Raw genomic sequence first — 25,159 nt, 5'->3', positions numbered from 1 at the left:
GGCTGGTTTTAACCTACGCAAAGTTAATAAACACATAAAGTTTCCAGAAATCTTAGATTTGGCTCCTTTTTGTACCCTTAAATGTAAGGTAGGTAAAAGTGGTCTTATTAGGTCTGTCCTCTAAAGGTAAACATAGCCTATTAAATACTCTAGTAATAAATCATATAAAGTACGAATTTGATAAGAATTACTGAGTAGAATGGGTCTTTGTTATACCTTTATCATCCCAAGATCTATGATAAATCATTTTGAATATTGTGCTATTTCAGTTCAACATTTTTTTTTTGAAACTCCATTATTATGTCTTGAGACATTACTGTTGAGAGCTGATGGCGTAAAACTAAAGGTGAGCAGATATGTTAATGGGTAATTCAGTTTAGTGTGATTTAGTGTTAAGATTGGCCTACATAGAACAGGGGGAGTATGCACTTAACCCAGCATGTTGTTGGTTCAAGGAATGCTTTGTAAAGCCAAGTGTGCCTCGCCTAAAACTTAGAGGAGTACAAGTTAGTATGCTGAAAAACAGTGAAAGGAGTTTTGGCAGAAATAACAGTAGGAGCAAAGGGTAGTAAAATCGGATGGTATATACCAGGGAATAGGTAACATAAGCAGTTCTAGTGCACTCATGGTGAGGAACATAGGCTTTACCAGGTATGCAATGGGGAACCATTGAAGTGTGTAAAGAAATGGACCAATGCAGTCAGACTTATATATTATATAGTTTATTTGCAGTAGTATGGAGGTTGGATTTTAGGAGGAAAAGAGTAGAGGCATAGAAATTCGTTAAGAGCTCTTGAATTAATTCAGACAGTAGATGGTGAAGGCTAAAAGGGGGGCAAGTGAAGAATATTGAAGAAATATTGCAGAAGGTAAAATTAGCCAGACTTATGATTGGTGCTAGGTGAGCCAGAGGCCTTTTAAGTGGCTGATGAGGGTGACATAGAAAAGGTAATTGAGGATAACTCCTAGGGCCTGGCTTGAGTAACTAAACAGCTGGGAATGCCATAAATTGAAATAACAAATACAGGAAAAGAGAACATTGAGAGGTAGGAAAAGGATGAGTTCAGTTTTAGATACACAGTGTATTCTCGAAATATTCTTTGTTTAGTCTAGAATGCTTTTGGATCTGAGCCCCAGGTAGAGAGGTTAGGGCTGGAGATAAAGAGTTGGAAATCAGGTCTGGTGGTGGCATAGGTGTGAGGCAACTGGACCTGCATGGAAAAGGTCCTGGGTTCACATTCTGGGACCTCCCTGAGCATGCCCATGGTAGATAATGCATGCCTGTGATCTCTGCCAGCTAAGACTGAAGGAGAGTCATAGTTCAAAGATCCCGTTGGGGTTGTTTTTCTCTCTTTTCCTCTCCCCTTTCTTCTCACCTCCAAGAGAGAAATGGATAAACTTTAAAAAAAAAATTTGGAATTCAGTATATAAGTGTTGGTTAAAACTGAGAGGATGGGATTGAGTAGAACCTGGAGAAAGAGAAGAGATAGCCAAGAACAAGGTACAGATTAACATCTGAGTCAAAGAGGCAGAGAAGAGAGAAGGACACGACAAAGGATCTCAAAGAAACTCTTATTTTGAAGAAATTGGAGAATCAGAGAAACTACTCTTATATTTAGATTTCAAATACATCAGTTTAAGCATATTAGTAAAATTATACTTTTGTGGATAAAATTTGAAATGATAATTCCTCCTTCCTTCCATTTAAAAATTCTCCAAAAATAGGATATTACCTTTAACTGGTAAATAGGAGGACCTTTGATTCAGTTAGCTCTGAATATAAGGTTATCAGAAATCCATTTTTTTGCCTAAAATGCCATTGTCCTGGGTTCAAGTTTCAAAAAAAGGACTTAAGTGGCCTCAGTGTTAGAATAACAGCGAAAAGAACAAGAAACATAGATTAGACAGTGTAGAAGTGATGTTGAATTTTTCAAGAATCGCATTGGGAACCTAAGTGGGTTGTGAAGATACAGTATATGGATTTGTTAAGGAATCTGATAAAATGGGACAGTGGTGGATTCATAACTTTTTTTTTTTTAAGTCTAGGAGATTTAAATGGGTTTGTAGGCTCAGAAGAAACTCTAGAAGTTGAAAATACATTGTGTTCAAGATACAGAGAAAATTAAGCAAGGTTCTGAAGGAGGCCGAAGGGTGGGCTTGTGGACACTAAGTTGGAGTATGGTCTTTGAGCAAAAGGGAGAGGGCATACTTCATTTTATCCTGAACTGGGTAACTTGTAGTTGTGTAGGTTGTGTGTCAGTTTTCCTGAAGTGGGAAGTGAGACCAATGATAAAGAATGAAAGGTTGAGGGAGGCAAAAAGAGAATGATGAGAGTTTGGGCCAGTTGCTGTGAAGGGCATCCACAGAAGAGGCAGCTGACCCAGACCAGAACAAGTTTCAAGGTTGCAGTCACAGCAAAGACCCTGATGAGGCAGATCATTTTGTTTCCTAGCAATAGTAGCATGGGTTTGAGGCTGGGAAATGTACACGGTATGATTCAGGGAGGGTTAGTGGGTATTTAGAGGAGGTAAATTGTGTGTGTGTGTGTGATTTTAGAATTGTTTTATTTAACTTTATTTATTTGTTTTAATTTGACTAGAGAGGGGGAGATAAAGGGAGAAAGCAAGTTACCAGGACTGGGACTCAAACCGTGGTCAGCCATGTGGGAGTCCAGCTCTCTTAACCACCACGCCATCTGCCGATGCCTGGAGATAATTTATAAGAGTGATACATACGGTCTAAGTTCTCAGACTTTAACATGCATATGAAGGGACCAACAGATGGTGTAATGGTTACATTGCTGGACTCCCACATAGTTGACTGTGGTTCAAATCCTGGATCTGGTGGCTTAAAACTCATACCAGGCGCATGCGTGTGTGGGCCCAACATCCTGAGAATGAAGAATGAATTGTGGTGTGGCCATCCTCCCTGAGGGGTGATTTCTTGCTTTTTGTCTCTCCAGTGAACACACATACCCTATAGCAAAAGAAAACAAAAACAAAACAAAAAACTCTTAAAAGATGAGAGTTGGAAGAATGAGGAAATGAAGACCTAGACTAGAAAGTAAATATCTGAAGTTTTGAGTGATGACAAGTCCAGAAGTTAGTCCTGGTTGGGGTTGGCCAAAATTGAATGGCAGCGAAAGCCCCATGAGGTGCTGTGTGGACACTGAAGTCTGAAGCAGGGGCCTTGGTGAAGTGTGAAGTTCAAGAGTAGTCTCAAAGTGGCCTCAGACTCAGAACACTTGTCCCTGTTTTCAGCCCTATGGATGGCAAATGAGGTTTTAGAATAAGCAGCCTCCATTCTGATGGGGAAAGTGAGCACCTAAAAGATTGAATGTTATTTTCACCAACTTTCTAGGGGCATTTGAAAACATAAGGGGTGCTTTCTAGTACAACACAAATGCTACTTCTCCTTCCTGTTAGCTTACATTTTGGGTAGGATTGTTAAGGAATTTTGGAGTTATATGAAGACTCCTAAAGAAATTGTCAAGTTGAGTTCAGTTATTTAGTATCTGGGACAGAAAACTGATTACAAGTGGCCTGTGGTTTATCATTTTTCAACAGGAAAATGACAACTTTCTGATAATTGTTTCAGTAGTCTAGAAGAGGTGGTGATGGGGGGGAGGGAATAGCATAGGTTGAGCATTCCTAGTATGAAAATCTGAAATTTTTTTTAGCATGATGTCACAAGTGGAGAATTCCACATCTGACTTTGTGACCAGTCAGAACAAAATATGGTATAAAATTACCTTAATGCTGTGTTTATAAGATCTTTGATCCCATCTGAAGATATTTTATTATGTATATAAAACATTCAAAATCCTTAAAAAACTGAAATTTGAAACACTTTTGGTCCCAAGCATTTGATTAGGAATACTCAGCCCGTAGTTAAGCTTGATTTCTGCATTTTCAGATGGTTTAAGGCCCTTAGCATAGTATGAATTTGTCTTGCTAATGACATCTGTGTAAGATCAGAAGAAATTTTTAGGTTCTGTTCGTTTTTACAGAATGTTGCTGAAGAAAATACAAGGGTCTTATATTCCTTATATGGAGTGGTTGAACACAGTGGTACCATGAGATCAGGACACTACACTGCCTATGCCAAGGCGAGATCTGCAAACAGTCATATCTCTAATCTTGTTCTTCATGGTGATATTCCACAAGGTAAGAGGTCTTGGAAAAACTCAGGCATGCAGCAGATTATGGCAAAACCAAAAATAGTAAACTTGAATCTTCCCATTTATATTTTAACATTTCCTCTTGACAGATTTTGAAACTGTATCAACTAAGGGGCAGTGGTTTCACATCAGCGATACACATGTGCAAGCAGTGCCTACAACTAAAGTACTGAACTCACAAGCATACCTCCTATTTTATGAAAGAATACTGTAATATCAAAAAGTGCTTTCTCTGGAAACATTTATGGCTTTTGTAATGGCTGCAATAATAAAAAAGACTAACTATAAATCATGTTTACGTAACATTAAATACATGCCAGAAGAAATTATGTCTATTTAAGTATTGAAGGAAAAACACCTAAAACTTTACAGTGGTTTTGTACTGTCATGGTAATTTTAAATCCTGCGTTTCTGGAAAGGAAATTCTGAATTAACTTAATCTTCCATGCTTAATATGTCTGGGTGGTGGATTGCAACATGTCAATAAACTGACTTAACCCCCAAACTTGTTTCATTCCTTAGAGGATTTTAAGCTGTGTTGACTTACCCTATTAAGGTAGTATTTAAAAAGTTTCAGGCAGGGTAATGAAACTTCATTAAGTGTGTTGATTTCTTTTTTTAAGTATTAGTTTTTGCTATAGGGCACGTGTTTGCTGGAGGGGTAAAGGGAGAGAGGGTGAGAGGGAGGGCAATCCCTTTCACCCAAGGGAGGATGGCCATACCTGTCTTCTCCATTCTTTTAGGATTTTAGGCACCTACATGTACCCGAAGTATTTTCCGAGCCACCAGGTACTGGACTTGAACCGCACTTGTTCATGTGGGATCCAGCTGACTTTACCACCATACCACCTGACGAGCCCCATGTGTGTTAATTTTATAAGCACATGTTTGGCATTAACGTAAGTATAGATGGTGGCAGTTAATATACAATATGGAAGCACTTAATATATAATATGGAGAAATGCATGTATCTACAATTCTGATGCTACATGTCCTCTCATCACTTGTTCTGTGCCACTGGTTAGTTGACCTGAGATATACTTAAGACCCACGCAGAGCCAGCCTTAGTTCTGGGACTATTAACTGAGTTCTTACGTACAATGAACATTTCCTTATTCCTTGTAGCTGGTAATAATGAGATGTACCCTGCTAACACTGAGTGTCAGGAGACCCAGTCAGCCATGTTGCTCCCAAAAACTTTATAAAGAATGGCCAAAACCTGGGGCCAGCAAGTTCCATAGTGGTTAAGACACTGGTCTTCCACATGGCAGATGGCATTTCAAGTCCTGTACCTGGTGGCTTGAAAAATCACCTAGGTGCATATGCATGCATACCCAAAATCTCAAGAGAGCAGAGAAGAGATGGTAACATGGTCATCCCCTCTGAGGGATTTCTCACTTTCTGTCTCTGGTGAACACACATGTCCCATTGCAAAAAAACAAAAAAGAAAACATAAACATACAATTTCATAAAATTATTTAAGCAAGGGTCTTATATAACAAACACACATAGTATCACATGCACAGTTGTTTTTTTATTTTTTAAGGAATTATTTAACTTTATTTTATTTATTTAAATTTGACCAGAGAGAAAGAGAAAGGGAAGATGAGAAAGCAAGCTGCCAGGTCCAGGACTTGAACCACGGTCAACCATGTGCGTGTACAACTCCCTTAACCGCCACGCCACCTGCTGGTCCCCAGTTCTTGGGTTTTTCAGTGTTACTGATCTTAAGGAAATAAGATCTGTTTATGAAACGGACTTAATTTCTCCATTAGGAGATGTATTTTCAGTTGTATCAAAAAACCTTTTTTTTTTTGCTTTGTTACTAGAATATAAATTTCCCATCAAACCAGTCATTTACTGCTACTGATGTCTTGTGTGTGTGTGTGGTGGTGGTGGGGGGACACACACCAGGGGTTGGCAGATTTTTCCTGTAAAGAGCTAGGCAGTAATTACCTTGGGCTTTGTGGGCCCATTTGGCCTCTGCCACTTCCTTGTAGAAAGCAGCGACAGATAGTATGTAGCTAAGCATCACTGTGTTCCACTCACTCACTTTCAAAAACAGGCAGCAGGCCAGATATACTTGGGAAACAGGTCTCTCTAGGTGACTTGCCTTACGTCCCAAGTTATGTGATTAACAAGGTTGAGAGAAATAGGTCATACAAGACCCAGTAACAGTGGTCAAAAGACAATGAGGCTTAGACAGTAACAGCACATTTATTTATACCATCCATCTAAGGATACGAACAAAAAACACTTCTTAATTTAAGAATAAGAAAACATCAGGCAATTCCTAGAGTACTACTACAAATACAGCCTTCACCTACACTAAAAATTAAGCCATTCAATCATTTTGGTCATCATCCCAATCTTTCTTCCCACTTGGAGGCTTGGGCCCACCAGCTGGTTTTGCCATGATGATCTGCATAAAACAAACAAAAATATGTTTATATAATCAACCTTCACAATAAAGAAAGTATTTTTTGATTAGCCTGATAAAGCAATCATTCCCACAGAAGCAATTATATGCTGCTTATGAAACACAGTACCAAGTTTGCTACTTTCTTATTAGAAATTAAAATGCAAACATATAGCAGTATGAGAATTTCCTGCTTTTATAGATAAAAACAGCCACAAAACCCACACAATTAGTGGAGGACATTCCAAGACGTGCACATCAATTGCTAAACTGAATGTGAAAACTTTTTACATGCATCTGGTTGAAATCAGTTTGGCACCTGAATTTGCTACTTATATATGAGGTTCTTCTTGCCAACCATCGTTATCCCAATTTCCTTGTGATTTAGGAGTTTTAGGTCCACCTGCCAGTTTCGCCATTATAATCTACAGTAGTAGATAAACATATAAAAGTTCAACATCGGTATTTCCTAATACTCGTAAATGAGAACCTTACTCAGGAAGTATGACATGTTCATTCATTAAAAAAAAAATCTGTTAAGTTACCATACTTTGGTAACTTAAAAAATACACAGAGCTTGGGGCCAGGGGATGGCATTGTGGTTAAGGCACTAGACTCTCACATGGCTGACCACAGTTCAAGTCTCGAACCTTCGAGTCTTGGACCTGGCAGCTTGGTTCCTCAGTTTCCCTCTCTCAGTCTCCCGCTGGTGTATACAAACACATATAAATATAAATACACAAATCTTTTCTAATGCAAATGTGATAACCCAGCATGTTCCATGTACCACTGAACACTTTAGAAGGATTTAAGTTAAGTAAGTTGTAGTGGTGGCTTTTGGCCTCATGAATTTGGGAGAAGCTACATAACTACATTAGTTGGTTTGCTTCAAAATAGTACTCTGAGCATCTAGTAATATACATTTTGGGTCTCCAATGTGGGAATACAGTATTCAAAAGGTTACCCTGTAGAACATCAAGAAGGATAGCTTATGTTTCAAGCAACACAAACTAAAACATCACCACCAACTGATTCTACACTCAGCTTCAGAAGCCTCTGTAAAATTCTTGGAATTGTGATAAATTCAGATACAATTAAAGGTATCATGCATGATTTTAGAACCTAACCGCACTTTGACTAAATGAAACAAGTACTTAAAAATAGTTCCCTTGAGGCCAGCAGGTGACGTGGTAGTTAAGAAGCTGGACTTCTCACATGGTTGACCATGGTTCAAGTCCCAAACCAAGCAGCTTGTTTTCTCACTACCCCCTCTGGGAAGCGCAAGTTCCTTCTAGCAAATTTTAAAAATAGTAGGTTTTTTTTTTTTCCCCCTTAAGAGATTTTCGCTATAGAGTATGTACACTCACTGGAGAGACAAAAGTGATAAATCACCCCCCTCCACCCTACCCCCAGAAATGGCCATGCCACAATCCCTTCTCCTCCACTCTCCTCTTGGGATTTTGGGCATGCACACATATGTGCACTGCTCAAGTTTCAAGCCACTACATCCACAACTTGAACCACAACTGGCCATGTGGGAGTCCAATGACATAACCATTATGTCATCTGCTGGTCCCAATAAATAAATTCTTAAAAAAACAGACAAAACAAATCCAGTTGTCCCCAAACTTTAGTGGGCATCATAATCACACACAGGGCTTTCTAGTACATACAACTGGGCTTCCACTAGTTTCTGATTCAGTCTGTTTGAAAAAAGGTCTGAGAAATGTGATCTTTTTAAAAGGTTTTTGCCATAAGGCATATCTACACTTGCTGGACACAGAAACAATGAAATGGAAAGTGAAAAAAGACCTCCCAGTAGGGATGGCCATGCCACAATCCCTTCTCTATTCTCCACTCAGGATTTTGGGCATGCATGCACATGATTTTTCAAGGGGCCATGTCTGGGACTTGGACTGTGGTCAGTCATGTGCAATTCCAGTGCCTTAACTATTTCATCACCTGCTGGTCCCAGCGCTTGTATTTATAATAGGTTCGTGGGTTATCCTAATGTTGTCCATCTAGGAACATACTTTAAGAACCAGTGAAAAATACATCTGACAAAGATTAATCTACGATCTATTACATTATCCAATACTTAAAGCTTGATATGTAACCCCCTTCCCAGATTGCACAGAATTAGATACAACTGATTTTTTTTTTGGGGGGGGGAGAGATTTTCACTGTAGGGCGTGTGCGCTCGCCAGACAGACAGAGAGAGACATAGAGACAGAAAGCGAGTAATCACTTCCCAGGGGGTATGGTCACGCCGCAATCCCTTCTCCTCCATTCTCCTCTCGGGATCTTGGGCACGCACGCACACGCGCCCGACGTGAGTTTTAAGCCACCAGGTCCGGGACACGAACCACGGTCGACTACGTGGGAATCCAGCGACATAGCCATTACGCTAACTGCTGGTTCCCAATACAACTGATTTTTCAAAGGAGTGTAAGTTCATTACACTAGTAAAAACTGGTTAATATTGTCAGATGAATTCTCAGCTGCATACTCAAAGTACAAACTAGCGGCACTTGACAACTTTCTATATACTGTATAATAAAACAGATTTCCTAATTTAACACCAGAATTCTGAAGTGCCTTTGTGACCAAGGGCTGTAATTATCATCTTGCTTAGATATCTGACACTTGAAAGGCTCCTCAGTTAAGGGACCAGCAATTAGCGTAATGGCTATGTCACTGAACTCCGATGTAGTCGAATGCGGTTCAAAGACCCGGTGGCTTATACTCATGCCAGTGCGTGTGCATGCGTGCCCAAGAGGAGAATGGAGGAGAAGGGGTTGTGGCGTGGCCATCCTCCGGGGGGGAGGGGGGAGTGATTTCTTGCTCTCTCTCGGGCGAGTGCATGTGCCTTGTAGCAAAACCTCTCTAAAAAAAAGGCTCCTCAGTTAAGAAATTTCCACTATCAGAATGTCTTCTTGGTTTATGCTTCTCAGTCTACTTAGTCTCCTACCCCCTTCTATTTTTAGCCATATTCTACTTCTATTGATAGGTAAATATTTCCCTAGGCTTCTATTTTATTTTAAAACTCAGAAAAACTTATTATTCCATAGAAAACTACCTAATAGACTGATATAAAAGCCCTTATTAATAAATCCGGTATACAATATCCAGTTTTTGCTGATTTCCAATGAGTTAACACTGGATATCCAATTCTGTTTTTGGTCATCTCTAGCTGTGAGAAAATATTTCCTTACACTGTATAAAATTTGTTTTGCTAAATTACCATCAACTGGTCCTTATTGTGCTTAAAAATAAGTCTAATTTTTCAATTAATTTCTAATACATAGATTTATACCTGGCACCTAGCAATTACCATTTCCTATTAAGTACTTAAAATAGTTAATTGTTTGTGTAGAAATGGATTTAATTAAACTTACTACAAAATACCTTTTTGAAAAATAATTATGAATTATGATTTATCTTTCATCATAGTCTTAACCACAATTACCAAAAAAGGTTAAAAATGTTATGATTTATATACCTTTAAGATCTTTTACTACCTCAAGCTAAATTGTCATAATATAAAAAAATTTTAAATGTCTAGGTCCTCTCACCTTCAGAAACTAGAGACTTGTTTTCCTTCAAGTGGGTAGACTGCCATGTCTGCCTCAGAGCTTTTGGTCTTTCCAAAATTCCATATTAATAACTATATAACTGAACTTACTCTCTAGACTATTATACAAAGGGGTTCTAAGGCTAAGAAAGTATCTATATCAGATTTGTTCCAGTCATTCCAATTCAAAAATGGTAAAAGTTTCTTGCACTAGAAAGGCTGAAATTTAAATTAGATATAATACATCTGACACAATTTAAAGCTACAGTAGAAAAAATCAAATAGGGCCAGCCTAGCAGTTAAAGCAATTGGATTCCCCAGGGCTGACTGTGTAGTTCAAGTCCCAAACCAGGACATCTTGGAAAAATAAGTCAGGTATGAGTATGTATGTGTGAATGTGTGCTCAAAATCCCAAAAGGTGAGACAAGTGGAGAAGGGATTGCAGTGTGCCCCACAAGGAGATGCTTTATTTTGCCTTTTTCTCTTTAGCAAGAGCATGTATCTATAGCAAATGAAAGTTTTTGTGGGGACTTTAACATCTATAAGATATAAAGGTAAAGAACTATTCCTGGGAATAAAATTGGAACTATGCTATCTGTACTTTAATTCTGTGAAAATATACTACTAAAGCGCCAGCAGCTGGCATAATGGCTATGTCGCTGGACTCCCATGTAGTCAACTGCAGTTCAAGTCCTGGACCCAGTGGCTTAAACTCACACCAGGCATGTGTGCATGTGTGCCCAAGATCCCAAGAGAAGGGACTGCAATGTAGCCATCCCCCCTGGGGGGGTGATTTCTCACTTTCTGTCTGTCTGTCTGTCTCTTTCTGGCAAGTACACACGCCCTATAGCAAAAACTTCTCCCAAAAAAATAAAAATATACTATTGAACTATATGGAACATTTTTGAAGATCAAAACTTCATTTTACTTACCTGATCCACTCTAAGTACAGTCACTGCAGCATTAGTAGCTAGTTTGATAGCCCAATATTTTCCCAGATAAGTATCTAGTATACCAGCTTCCAACATGTCCTTTACAGCAGGAGCTTCAGCCTGTCAACACAAAGCACTTTTTATCCTTCCATTTTATGTGAAAATGTTTAAAATCATCAAACAAAAAACCCATTGTAAACAGTAAAAAAGTAACCAAGCACAAGTACTACTACAAACATACCAAGAGGACATCAATAAACACAAGGAAAACTAAATTTTCCTCTATCAAGCTACGTAAACTACTAATTATTCAGAAAATTATTTGCTTATTACAAAGTCAGGACACCATTTCTCATCAATTTTCCTTTTAAACTTAAACTGCTTCCAATTTTTAGATGTACATTCACAAAATAAAACATTTTTGAAGAATTTTATTTCAAATACCTCAATATCTAATCCTACAGTCTTATTTCCTTCTTGATGTACGGCATAAAGTTTAGAGATAACTTCATTGGCCTTAACTCCAGAGTTTTCTGCCAAGGCCCGGGGAATAGCTTCAAATGCTTCAGCAAACTTCTTAATAGCATACTGTTCAAGTCCAGGACATGTCTAAAGCAAAAACATATTTATTACTGCATTTTATTTGAACAATGGAAAGAAAATACGAATATGTACATAGAAAAAGCTATTACCTACCTCTCCATATGATGTGATCTGTTTGGCCAATTCAATTTCTGTTGCTCCACCTCCAGGTACAAGTCGTTTATCCTAAAATAGCCCAAAATAAGGCACTTAAAAGCAGTCTGTACTTTTGAAAGCTTTTCATAATCTAGTGCTCCACCAGTCTAGAGTTTTAAATTAGACAGTGTCACATAGAAACTAACAAATTAGATAAAGATGAGTAATCGGGACAAATTTTTTCACAGTACAGTGTGAAAATGGGAATGGCACTGTATCTTATCTATATTTCTAGATCTAGCAAGCACTAAGAACAGTGCTTTAACAATTAAAGGTAGATTTTATTTGAAAATGACCATAAGCTTCCTTTTAAAACAATGTTAAAAACGCCTTGCTTTGCTAGTTATTCCTTTACACTACTATATTGGGCAACTATCATATTCATCAGCAATAAACACTTAAATTTGAGGTAAAAAAGGTTTGCTTTACATAACCATTCATTTTGAGGTTTAATAATGGCCAACAGTCTGCCAACTGTGTTTTTCATACTTTACAAACTACTAAATAAGGTTACTGTTAATACTGACCCTTGTGGGAACAGCAGATGGCATAATGGCTATGTTGCTGGACTCCCACATAATCGACCACGGTTCAAGTCCCAGACCCCAAGAGAAGAATGGAGGAAAAGGAACTGCAGTGTGGCCATCCCCCCTGGGGGGAGATTTCTTGCTTTCTGTCTATTGCTCTCAGTCTTTCTGGTGAGAGCACAAACTCTATAGCACCCCCCCCCAATACTGACCCTTGTGAGAACTTTGAAAGTATTAACACCATCATCCACGGCCCTTTCTATGTCATCCATCAGATTGTCTGTGGAGCCTCGAAGTACTATCGTAGAAATTGCACCATCTTCTTTTTCTGTCAGTAAGTTAAATATATTTGGGGATTAAATAAGAGAAAATGAGTACCCCACACTTAAATTAACATTTTGCCATTACTACTTACCATGCTTAAAAACCACCACCTGTGTGTCTCCAACTTCTGAGAGGTAAACACTGTCACAATGTCCCATTTCTTCAAGTACTGGAGGAGTCTGTAAGAAAGGTAACTATTGTAATAAAAATTCAACTAGGTTCAAGTCTTTTAAATGTATTCTAAAATACATACCAATCTAGGAAGTGCTGTAGCACCAACTGTTTTACACAGTCTTCTGAGATCCCATTTTGAATTTAGCCTTTAAAAAAAACAGACTTTAATAGAAGCTTTAATTCCACCAGCATGTAAAGTGAAGAGAACAAACAGAAAACTGTACCATCCTCCAAGCCACTTTGGGTGTGGATTCAAGCTCAAAACATGACTGGACTGCACTGAGCTCTGAGGCCGAGAAACCATTTCTGGCTCGGAGAGTGAGCCCAGCTGGCCAGCAGTGCTGTATTTTATCCACTGTATGGCATTATTCCAGAACTGGGAAAGGATGTCAGGAGTCTGTAGTTCTCACAAACCAGGGAAACCCTTACAAATGTCAACAGTACAGAGAAAACTTTCGCTTTACTTTGTGCAATCGTATACTCTATGATTTACTCTTCATCTGCTGCTCCTTTTGCCTGAACTGCTTTTCCCTTTCCCTCTTTGAAGTATCTGTTAACTGGTCTTTCAGCTCTCTACTTAAATGTAAATTTTCTCAGAAGCGTTTCCTATCACTGAGACTAAGTCCTTCTGCTATGTGATCTAATACCTGTATCTTCCCTTTATTAATAGTCTTCATGGCCTGTTAACTTTGTTGAACATTTTACAATCAAATAACCACTTACAGTATTAATAGAACGCAGTTCTCTCTTACCTCACCAACATGATGTTGTATTTGTTTGCATAATGAAGAGCCATGTCTGCCACTTTGCCGCCTGTTACTATGACATTTGCACCAGTATCAGCAATAGCTTTGACTTGTGCATCCATGAGATTTTCTTCTCCCTTACTAAAATTCATCAATTCTTCAGCAGTTTTTATCAATACTGTTCCCTGACAAAACAAGTAAGCGCTCTTAAAAACCATTTCATTAGTTTGGTGCTTAAAGTAATAGAACAAGATTTTATTGAATAAATAACTTAAAAGCTCTGCAAAAAAAAAAAATGTGAAAATACGCATGTATGATGAAGCAGAACACGAAATCTTTATGAAATTAATACTCAGTAGTTGGGGAAAGTTGTGATGCACTTTTGCATAGAAACATACGGTCATGCCTTTCCCAACAACCTAATAGAAACTTTACTTGCTCCTGCATATCCTCTCCAGTATCTGCTCTTCAACAGGTACTTTGGTTAAAAAATTTAAATATGTAGAGCAAGTATCCTGGTATTTGTCTTTTATAACTAGTGTCACCAAGACAACAATTTTGTAGTTCTCAATTTTTTTCTAAACGGGGACTAAATGGTCAAGCCATCTCTACAAAATCCTGTGAAACTTTTAAAGCCATCAATAACTTGGATTTCAAGAACTATAGGGGTGAAGTCACCCACTACTGACTATAAATTCAATCTTTATAATGTTTATTTTAAAAGCAGACTTATTTCAAATTATATTAGCATATTTTGTCTCAGGATTTAACAGAATGTAACACTTTAAATATTTTCATGGGGGGTAGGGGGGGCAGGTGGCACGGTGGTTAAGATGCTGGGTTCCCACATGGCTGACCACAGTTCGAGTCCCATACCTGGCAGCTTGCTTTTCCCCTTTTTCCCTCTCTGTTTCCTCTCTTTCTGATGAGCATACATGCCCTACAGAAAATTTTAAAAAATAATAAAATTAAGTAATTTTAAAAATATTTCAAGAACACACAGAAGACTCATATTCTTTCACTTTCTGAATAAGCCCTACTAGAATTCAAGAGCTATTAGTGGCTAATACTGCCACAATCTTACATTTCAAATTTAATATTCAGTAGCCAAATTAGATATTCAAAAACCATGAATCTGGCTTAAAAAACAGGTATAATCCCACAACTATGGTTTTCAGCAATTATGAAGTACTTACTAGTTTAAGAGCGAATTCTACCCCAAAACTAAATGTTAATCTGAAAAAGCAATCCAATTTTCACTTTTAATTTTTTTTTTTTAAAGAGAGTTTTGCTATAGGGCTCGTGTGCTCACTGAAGAGACAGAAAGTGAGAAATCACCCCCTTGGGGGGATGGCCACGCCACAATAGTTTTTCCTCCATTCTCTTCTTGAGATTCTGGGCATGCACCTATGCACATGTGCCTGGTTTGAGTTTGAAACCATCAGGTCCAGAACTCGGACCATAGTCGATTATGTAGGAGTCCAGCAACGCAACCATTATGCTTTCTGCTGGTCCCCTCATTCTTAATATTAAGGTTTGAAGCTCACATACCTTAGTTTCTGTTATCATGCCATCAAAAGGACAAGAGTACACAGCTATTTTTGCATCTTTGACAGATGTCACATCACCTTCAGTTTCCTTTTTAAAAACCATGCCATGCAATACTGAAGAGGAGTAGATACCAGAGCCCTAAGGAGATGAATACCAAAACCATTAGTGATTTCATGAAATCAACATTAGGCTAACTTGTTGATTCTGCATATACCAAAAATACCCTTTTCTAAAATAAAGTAATACACCATGACAGTGGTCTCCAGTGACACAGGGTGGGGTAGCAGGGATAAAGCACACCATTCTGTTGAAGGTAGGAATCACTGTGGGAATAAGCCGCAGTTATGGAGGGAGGGCCTTCAGTGTGTCAGGAAGAACCAAAGGTAGAGATCTGCTCTGAGCCATTCATTCATCCATTCACCAAGTACTTGGTGCCCACATAGGAGACACAACTGTCAGTACTGGAGATAAGAAGAGAGGACAGAGTAATGACTTCGCTCTCACAAGCTTACACTGTAACGGGGCGAAGGAGAACAGTTAGTGGAAGGAGACAGAAAATACATAGCACACATATAAATAAATGCACACAGAACACATGTAGTTATGTAAGCTAAATTCAGCCACACAGTATAACAATGTGCAAAACCATTCCAGGTACAGCTTTTAGTGTATCAAGCACACAAATTATCAAAAATATACTTCAATATTTCAACACTAATATTAAATTGAGAATTCAGTAACTGTAGAGCAACAAGATAATTTCCATTCCACTCAAAACTGCCTAAGCTTACTGTTATAATTTAGCACATATGAAGAATGCAAAAAAATTACACTTTTTTATACACTTTTCTCAATCCGTAAGATGTTATAGAATAATAATGACTTTACTGGGAGACAATGTATCTATAAAGGTTGGATATCCCTCATCTGAAATGCTTGTAACCAGAAGTGTTTTGGATTTTAGAATATTGCATAAACATAATGCAAGTCTAAACACAAAATTCATTTGATTCATATATACCTTGTACACACAGCCTGTATTTTATCCAGTATTTTTGTAGTCTTTTGAATGCAATCTGTCACATGAAGTCAGGTGTTGAATTTTTTACATAATGGCACTCAAAAGTTTTGGATTTTGGATTTTCAGATTAGGGATGCTCAACCTGTACCCTGTTAAACTGTAACTAGTAACTAGCAGTATAAAAGTGTTATAGATGACATTTCAAAGTAAGTCCAAAGTGTCAAAACACGTGATACAATTTAGGTTCTGGTTAACAGAATTATTCATGTACAAACAAACAACAAAAAAATTAACCTAGCTAAATACATTTTTAAACTTACCAGAATCTTACAAACTCGGATGTTATCAACATTGAAATGGCCAGAATCAGGAAAAATAGATACTGTTAAGAAAACAAGACACATCAAAAGGCATTTTTGAATAACAGGAAAAATATCATTGTCATGTTAAAGGCATTTTTATTTTTAATCTTTTCACTTGCTGATATTTACTTACCACATGCCTGAGCAATAAGCTTCGCCAGAAATGCTTCATTACCATACTGTTTACTCATTATGGAGGTACGAAGTAGAGATGACACTTCATCGACATCTCGGAGGTTTTTTGCCGAACAACATACCAAATCAGGAAGAATCTCATGGGCTTTTCTGCAGGCTATTTCATAACCTTCTATGACCTAAAATATATAGAACAAAAACGTTTCTTCAAAAGACAAATTTTGACATGACTTAGAGCCTATGACATAGCCCAAGGATTCTTGAATTCTAACTCTATCACTGACTAGCTATGAGGTTTTTTTTTTTTGCTATGGTTTGTGTACTGGGAAAATGCAGAGAAAAGAGAGAAAGTGAGAAATGACACACCCCCACACCCCGAGGTGGGGATGGCCATGCAGTGACTGCATTTCCTCCATCCCCCTCTCTCAGGACTTGGAGCACACATGCACACTAAAATAAAACAGGATCAATGTAGGCCTCACTAACAGAGTTATTGTTAGGGTAAAATAAGATACTGCATGTCTAGCATAAAGTTTGAAGCAGAAGTGTATACAGATAAAAATTAAGAGGGAGTAAATTAAAAAAACAAACAAACAAACAAACATAAAAAACACACTTGCCTCTGAAACCGACAGGCCAATTCGCAGAAGTTCTTCAGCTAATTCCAGCAGAGCTCCAGCAAATACAAGAACAAAGTTTGTACCATCTCCAACCTCTTGCTCTTGCATGTGAGAGGCCATTACGATCATTTTTGCAGCAGGATGCTGTACCTGGTAGAGAAGGTACTACAAGTTAACACATCTGATGTTCAAAGCAATAAAATATTCATTTCCATTTCTTAAATTCATATACTCAAAATTCTGCTGTGGGCCAGGTAATGTCATTTGATCACACTGCTATATATGTCTCACAATGTGCTTTACTTTTTAAAAGAATAATTAAATTTTATTTATTCATTCATTCATTTTAATTTGACCAGAGAGAGACACAGAGAAAGAGAGGGAAAGTGAGAAAACAAGCAACCAGGTCCAGGATTCAAACCATGGTCTGCCATGTAGGAGTATCCAGCGCCTTAACCATGCCACCTGCTGGTCCCCTCTCACAATGTGTTTCTAAAAAAAAACAAAAAAACCAACCCTGGTCTGTCAGCACAAAAGAATTACTACAAAAGCAAACTTCAAAGTGTACCACTTTCTGATGGTCAATCCAGTACATATATTAGGTTTCTCTAACTAAAAAACTAATCTCTGGGCCCAGCAGATGGCATAATAGTTACATGGCTGGACTCCCACATAGTTGATGGCAGTTCAAGTCCTGGGCCCGGCAGCTTAAAACTCATGCCAGGCACACGTGCATGTGTGTCCATAGTCCCAAGAGAATGGAGGATAAGGGATTGCAACGTAGCCATCCCCCCAGGGGGTGATTTCTCTTTCTGTCTCTCTGAAGAGCACATGCATCCAATAGCAAAAAATCTCTCACAAAAAACAAAACTAAACAAAAGTGAAACCCAACAACCATACCTAGTTTTTTTTTTTTTTAAGAACTATTTTACTTATTTATTCGTTTATTTTAATTTGACCAGAGAGGAACAGAATGAGAGACAGAGACAGAGAAAGCGAGAAAGCAAGTCGCCAGGTCCAGGACTTGAACCATGGCTGGCCATGTGGAAGTTCAGCACCCTTAATCACTAGTCTGTTGGTCCCAACCATACCTAATTTTAAAAAAGGGCTTCAGGAGAACTAGGAGATATCTCTTAACTTGGTCATGAATCTCTATTTTAGTAGACGTTCTTTTGTAAGGAAGCAAAACAAAAAAGGGGGGAGGTCAAATAAAAAAGGAGATGGTAAAAATTTTTCTTAAAAGTTTATCAAAATTCTACATGAACTTTATTCTTATGAGTTTAATTTTTGATATTTTTAGAGAAATAAGAAGGAACAACAGTTGATAAGAGAAAGAAAACTAGGGGAACCAGCAGTTAGCATAATGGCTATGTCGCTGGACTCCCACATAGTCGACCGCAGTTCATGTCCCGGACCCGGTGGCTTAAAACTCATGCCGGGTGCGTGTGCGTGCGTGCCCAAGATCCCGAGAGGAGAATGGAGGAGAAGGGATTGCGGCGTGACCATCCCCTCTGTGGGGTGATTTCTCGCTTTCTGTCTCTGTCTGGTGAGCGCACGCACCCTATAGTGAAGAAAACCTCTCCAAAAAAAAAGAAAGAGAGAAAGAAAAGTACTGTAAGAAAGCTATAAAGTCAACACTGGTTTCAGGAACAGTATCCTCATTATACTTTAAAAGTCCCCAGGACCAGCAGGTGGCAGGGTGGTTGGGGTGCTAGACACCCACACTGGGTCCCAGACTTGGCAGCTTGCTTTCTCACTTTCGTTCTCTCTCACTCTCTGTCCCTCTCTGGTCAAATTAAAATAAATAGAGTTAAATAAAGTAGTTCTTAAAGGAAAAAAGTTCCCAAGAACATCATAGTGTACAGCATTAACATCCACAGTGACAATCCCTCTACAAATATTTTGCAGAGTTAGATTTGTTACATTTTGCTCAACATATCCTCTGCGATATATGTATATTTTTAATCTTTTTTTTTTTTTTTGCTATAGGGTGCATGTCCTCGCCAGAAAGAGAGAGAAAAATCACCCCCCAGGGAAGATAGCCATGTTGCTATCCCTTCTCCTCCACTCTCCTCTCAGGATCTTGGGCACGCACACATACGCGCCTGACATGAGTTTTAAGCCACCAGGTCCGGGATGCGAACCACGGTCAACTATGTGGGAGTCCAGCGACACAGCCATTCTGCCAACTGCTGGTCCCGAGAATGTAGCTTTTTTTTTTAAAGTTAAAGAAATGTTAAATTTATCTATAGTTTCATGAAAATACAAGATTCACCTGTCATGCTTTCAAGAGCTTAAGTTTCAAGACGTTGAAAGTACCCTTTTCTCAATTACAAAGAAGCTAAATGAGGAATGACTTGACCCGCACATTCCGGGGTCAGACATTTCTCATAATCCCGTTGGTAGTATCTATTCTATAGCTACTATAACATCAGAACTATAGCTAACAATGCAACATTTCATAAAGTGATTGTGATTCTTACTTTCAAAAAGCCAAACCAATTATTTAATCTTTTTAAAAATCAGCATTTTATCAGCTATTTCTGCAATATGGAGTAATTCACTTCAGTGTCACTCCATAGAACAAGGCAATAATAATCAATTTGAGGCTAGCCACTACGCACAGAAGTAATACAATACTCTAGCCATGTAAGAAAATACTGGGCTTATGTCCTGAAGTCTCCCTGTATACACCAGGCATGCATGCAACCTTGACTCTAAATAGCTAGGACTGGGGTTGGACTGCAGCATGAAGATCCTTTTGGGGATGCCCTTACCTTCTTCTCACAGAAGAAAGAAATAAAACTTCAAAAATCAATCTGATAAATAAGCAAACATACTTTTATCACAGCCAATATCTTAATAAATTAGTAATTTAAATTTTCAAGGTGTAAAAAAAATCTACATCTTATCCAATCTGAAGTATGTTAAGATTTTTCCCCCAATGCCTACTATTAAAACATAATAAAATTTTTAAGTTCTTTTTATTTTTGGTGAAAATAAAATTTTTTTCTATGCATGAGAGCAACACAGAGGAAAAAAGGGGGAAGAGAGACGGATAGGTTTTGTGTACAAAACCCCAACATAGTACTGCCACCACACCCAACCTTACCAGTCCCAGGTCATGGGTACATGTACCTGTAGTGGGGCAGGTCTCTGCATATGAGCCCAGAACCTTCCTATGTGAGTCAGCCTCACAGAGCATCAAGTTGTACTGCTATACCACTACCCAGCCCAAAATACACTTAATTTTGATGCCAGAAAAATTTGTGGCTCTTTTTAAAGAAATAACTTACTTCTAACTCTCTTAAAATAGTCGCTGCATCATTTGTGACAAATAACTTCTCCAGGTGGTTGATAACCATTTTGTTCATTCCTCAAAATAGTTAAAAGAAAAAAAAATCAATTATTATTCAAATATTTCCCCAAACAAGATGGAAACCTTAGTCAAGAAAGAAACATAAGTTTGTATTTATTTAAGTTTTAAGAACACCACAAATCATCTATTATTACATAAGAACTATATTTACATGTACAGACACAAAAATAACCTACTCAGAAGTACATTTAGTTTTATGCTTATTCCATAAATCTGTATCAATTAAATTCAACTGGTGGTAAAATGCAAGAGAAAGAGAATTTTCTATCTTAAATTATGTCATTTTGTATAAAAGAACTGCTCAGTATTTGTCAAAATGAACCAGAACTACTGGTATCTCAGTAGTTAAAGCACCATCATTTCTGTCTTAACAGGATAATTGTAATATATATATATTTTGTGTGTGTGAGGATTTTGCTATAGGGCGCATAAGCTCGCGGACAGAGAAATCACCCCCCAGGGGGAATGGCCACACTGCAATCCCTTCTCCTCCATTCTCCTCCCGGGATCTTGGGCACGCATGCACACACACCCAGCGTGAGTTTTAAGCCACCAGGACTCAAACCGTGGTCAACTACATGGGAGTCCAGCGACATACATGAACTGCTGGTCCCTGAGTTGCTGATTTAAAACTGGAAATGCTGTTATGATAGTACCTCTAACTGGACTAATATACAGTGTAGTCATGCTGGGAAAAATCATTTGACAAGCTGTAATGATATATAGTGGTTGAATGTATAAAAAATAAAAGGAATAAACTATGGGAGAAAAATTGAAAAAAAAAAAAAACAAAAACACTGGACATGCTATACTGATCATCACTGAACCATGAAGTAACTTTTAAAGCCATACTACAACTATAATTCCCTCTGAACAAGTTAGAAAGAAGAGCCAGTATACAAAATTCTATTACTGTATCTTTTATAACGCTATTTAAAAATTACCATTTGGTCCATACGCTGTCCGAGTGGTCTGGGCAAGCTCCTTACAAGCCTGTATGTTTCTATATACAGCCTCTTCTAATCCTGAAAAGTGCTGTAAAAGAAAATTTCTGATTAGACACATTTACGAACAAAAATTTCCTAATACAAATGTCTTTGCTTTTATTTCTCCTAATAAACAGGCCGTATAGCTTAGGTATTCGGCACACGGGATCCAGAATCTGACTGGTTGGTTATAAATCTTACTTTTTCATTTTATTTTTCAAAAGTTTTTGCTATAGGGTACATGTGTTCACTGGAGACAGAAAGAAAGAGAGGGAAGGAAAGTGAGAAATCATCCCCCCCCCCGCCGTGTGAAGTCGCAAAACAATCCTATTTTCTCCATTCTAAACCTTACCTTTCTGGTTAACTCCATGTCCTTATGCAATTTTCCTACTATTTCTTCATCTATAAAATAGGATAATAATAGTACCTATAGTCCCAGGATTGTTGAGTCCGTAAAACAAGATTATGTATGTAAAACATGGTACCTGGAAACTGCTAGCAGTTCTACACTCATTGGGCATTCTGACTTAAAGTATCTGCCCCGAAATGTTTAGGGACTAAAATATACAGACTGTTAAATGCTCTTCTGGGGGTCAGCAGATGGCATACCAGTTATGTCACTGGACTCCCACATGGCTGATCACAGTTCGAGTCTCCAACCAGGTGGCTTCAAAATCATGCCATGCACCCAAGATCCCAGGAGGAGAATGGAGAAGGGACTGTGGTATGGCCATCCCCCCTGGAGGTTATTTCTTACCTTCCCTCTCACTGTCTCTTGTCTGTCTCTCTCTCCGGCAAGTATACACACCCTAAGGCAAAAATGTCTCAAAAGAACCCCTCAAAAACAAACAAAAACCCCCACAAATGCTATTTTGAATTACTATGCAATTACAATGTACATATAACAAAAAACTGAATTGCTCACGGTACTAAAATCCTCAAAATTTGAATTTGGGCTAAAATTCAGAAATAAGTGAACTTTTTTTTTTACAGCTGGGATTTACTTGGGGTCTTGGATAGGTTTCATGAGACTACTGTTTATGTGAGCATTTTCCTAGAGGTGCACTGTCCAATAAGCTAGCTATATGTTGCTATTTACAGTAATCAAAGTAAGTCTTGAAAGCATTTAAAATCAAAGTTTCTCACTTGCACCAGCCACAGTTCACGTGCCTACAGCTGTCTGTGGCTAGTGGCTACCACAGAGACAGAGAGATCTGTTATTAACATTCCTGAAGTAAATTTCTACTGAACAGTACTGCTCTAGAATTTAAGGCATGGCTTTTATACTATTCATAAAAGGAACTATGATTCAAACATGGCTACTAGCCAGTATTTCAGAAGTGACTTCTGCAACAAGGATTAGACTCCAACAATAACACTCAAGTATGACCTCCTAGCTTATAATCTTGCTTCTTGTCCTCAGGCCCCATTCTATGAAGAACATCATCTAATAAATCAAATCCCACCACTCCACACTTAATACCCTTCAATACACTTCCCCATCACTTAGATTTAAAAAAATGTAAATCCTTCACAGACACAAGACCCTACTGCTCTGGCCCTTGTTTATTGCTTCTCTGAATTCATGTCTTACCATTCTCGTCTTCTCTTGGTAAGCTTCAGCACCATTACCTTTCTGGCTGTCCCTCTGTCCCTCAGCACTGAACTAACAGTTCTTCCCTTACACATCTTAACTGTCCTGTCTACTGCGACCCTTTCTTCTTTTGGAGATGGACTTTTTAACTTCCTGTCATTCTCTACTATAATACTGTCTATTTTCTTTATCATTATTTGATACTCTCCTTGTTTATTTGATCCTTTATTCTTTTGGCCTCAGAAGAACATATGCATTTTCTTATTGTGCGCACTTGCTAAAGAAATGGAGAAAAGGAACCAGCAGTTAGCGTAATGGCTATGTCGCTGGACTCCCACGTAGTCGACCGCACTTCGAGTCCCGGACCTGGTGGCTTAAACTCACACCGGGCGTGTGTGCGTGCGTGCCCAAGATCCCGAGAGGAGAATGGAGGAGAAGGGATTGCAGCGTGACCATCCCCCCTGGGGGGTGATTTCCTGCTTTCTGTCTCTCTGGCTCTCTCTGTCTGTCTGGCGAGCGCACATGCCCTATAGCGAAAACCTCCAAAAAAAAAAAAAAAAAGAAATAGAGAAAAAACCCAGTATGGTGTGGCCTCACTGCAATCCCTTTCCTCCATTTCCCCTTCCCATCAGGATTGTGGGTAAGCTCACACATGTATCCATCCTATTTTTCTGTCTTTCACTGCAATTTCCCTTCGTTACCTATTTATTAAATGAAATAGTTCAGTGTACTACACAAGAAACAAACAAAAAATCAAGACATCAATAACACTAGCGACTAAATGACAAATGCTTTGTGGTATATCATTTCCTAAACTTACACTAATGGGGGGAAAAAACCCAAGGTAGAAGGTATGATTTCACACTTTTTTTAAAGGAGGGCAATCTATGTCATTAAACACACACACACACACACACACACACACACACGTTACCAGCATTTACACTAAATTCTGACATTTATTTGGCACACCCTAGGTGTCTTTAAAACTCCTAAAACAAGAAGCAATCTTCCCAAAACTGGTACTGTCCCTTTTATCTCCTATAAAACTTTAAATTTAACTACACTGATGTTATTTCTTTAATAAAACAAAGGAAATTTAAAGGAGAGATAAATTTAAGGAACAAGAAACTTAGACTATTTAAAGAGTCCAAGGGACAAATTAACCAGTAGTGTAAAAAGATATTTTTTTAACTTACACTCTTGAAATAATGTTCAACACCAGACCATAAAACTAAACAGCTTTACTCAGGCCAGGGTCTCCATTATCCTGTGGCCTACACAGATAGGACAGAACTCAAAGACACCATCTTTTGTTCAATCTCAATTTTAAGACGAGGAAAGTAAGATTCAGAGAAGTGCATTTTAGGACCAGAACCCCTTCGGACTGTCCTACCACAACGCACTGAACTGAGCTGGGAGCCCTGATACTCACTCGGAAAAAAGCAACCAACTAGCTAGTCCCCGTTCCTCTGCTTCCCCCCTCTGGATCGCCTGCTCCTGGTCCCTGTCCTTCCTAGAAGCCCATGAGCGGCACGGTCCCCAAAGCGATTTCATCAACGTTATTCAACTTCGCCCCATTTAAAGGAGGAGGCGCCCCACTTCGGGATGGAGGAAAAGTGCACGAGTGCCTCCACGCGTGCCCTGCTACAAAGTGAGCAGCGCGAACCCGGCGGCCCTGCCTCTCACCCGTAACCTCTGCCCCCTGGGCACGCTCCAGGGGTAGGAAAGAAATGGAGTACCCGCAACCTCTGGCCGGCGAGCCCTCCCAAGAACACCTCCGTTTCTGGAACCTTCCCTTTCCCCGACTGCTGTGGGGTGGAGCACGCCTGGCCCGTTAGTAGGCCTTTCAGCGTCGCTGCGGCCGCCAGGCCCAGGCCGACTCTTCCACATTACC

At 38.8% G+C, this 25,159-nt stretch overlaps 2 protein-coding genes across 3 annotated transcripts in view; one reads left to right on the top strand and one right to left on the bottom strand.

Annotated features, from left to right (window-relative positions):
- USP16 (ubiquitin specific peptidase 16) overlaps nt 1-4,685 on the top strand; it is a 35,266-nt gene extending 30,581 nt beyond the window's left edge. The window contains exons 15-17 of the mRNA XM_006163266.3: nt 2-88; nt 4,010-4,166; nt 4,270-4,685. Of these exons, the coding sequence (XP_006163328.1) occupies nt 2-88; nt 4,010-4,166; nt 4,270-4,394 (369 nt within the window). The 3' untranslated portion in view covers nt 4,395-4,685. The remainder of the gene's footprint in view (nt 1; nt 89-4,009; nt 4,167-4,269) is intronic.
- A 1,300-nt stretch (nt 4,686-5,985) lies between these two features.
- Nucleotides 5,986-25,159, bottom strand: part of CCT8 (chaperonin containing TCP1 subunit 8) — a 19,378-nt gene continuing 204 nt past the window's right edge. Inside the window, exons 2-16 of one of the 2 annotated variants that reach the window (XM_027766241.1) lie at nt 21,627-21,717; nt 20,600-20,679; nt 17,304-17,453; nt 16,682-16,862; nt 16,507-16,568; nt 15,166-15,303; nt 13,621-13,799; nt 12,948-13,014; nt 12,786-12,873; nt 12,583-12,698; nt 11,802-11,873; nt 11,550-11,714; nt 11,106-11,225; nt 6,919-7,024; nt 6,520-6,602 (exon numbers count right to left, since the gene is read on the bottom strand). In XM_027766241.1, coding sequence (XP_027622042.1) covers nt 6,932-7,024; nt 11,106-11,225; nt 11,550-11,714; nt 11,802-11,873; nt 12,583-12,698; nt 12,786-12,873; nt 12,948-13,014; nt 13,621-13,799; nt 15,166-15,303; nt 16,507-16,568; nt 16,682-16,862; nt 17,304-17,453; nt 20,600-20,679; nt 21,627-21,717 — 1,602 coding nt within the window. In that variant the 3' untranslated portion in view covers nt 6,520-6,602; nt 6,919-6,931. Of the gene's footprint in view, nt 6,603-6,918; nt 7,025-11,105; nt 11,226-11,549; nt 11,715-11,801; nt 11,874-12,582; nt 12,699-12,785; nt 12,874-12,947; nt 13,015-13,620; nt 13,800-15,165; nt 15,304-16,506; nt 16,569-16,681; nt 16,863-17,303; nt 17,454-20,599; nt 20,680-21,626; nt 21,718-25,159 lie in introns of both variants that reach the window. The other variant, XM_006163261.3, reaches the window with a different exon arrangement.

The sequence above is a fragment of the Tupaia chinensis genome, unplaced genomic scaffold (genome assembly GCF_000334495.1).
Source record: "Tupaia chinensis unplaced genomic scaffold, TupChi_1.0 Scaffold141724_1, whole genome shotgun sequence".
NCBI classification, from domain to species: Eukaryota; Metazoa; Chordata; class Mammalia; order Scandentia; family Tupaiidae; genus Tupaia; species Tupaia belangeri.
The sequence above is the reverse complement of the archived record's forward strand: the minus strand, read 5'-3'. Positions and strand labels throughout refer to the sequence as shown.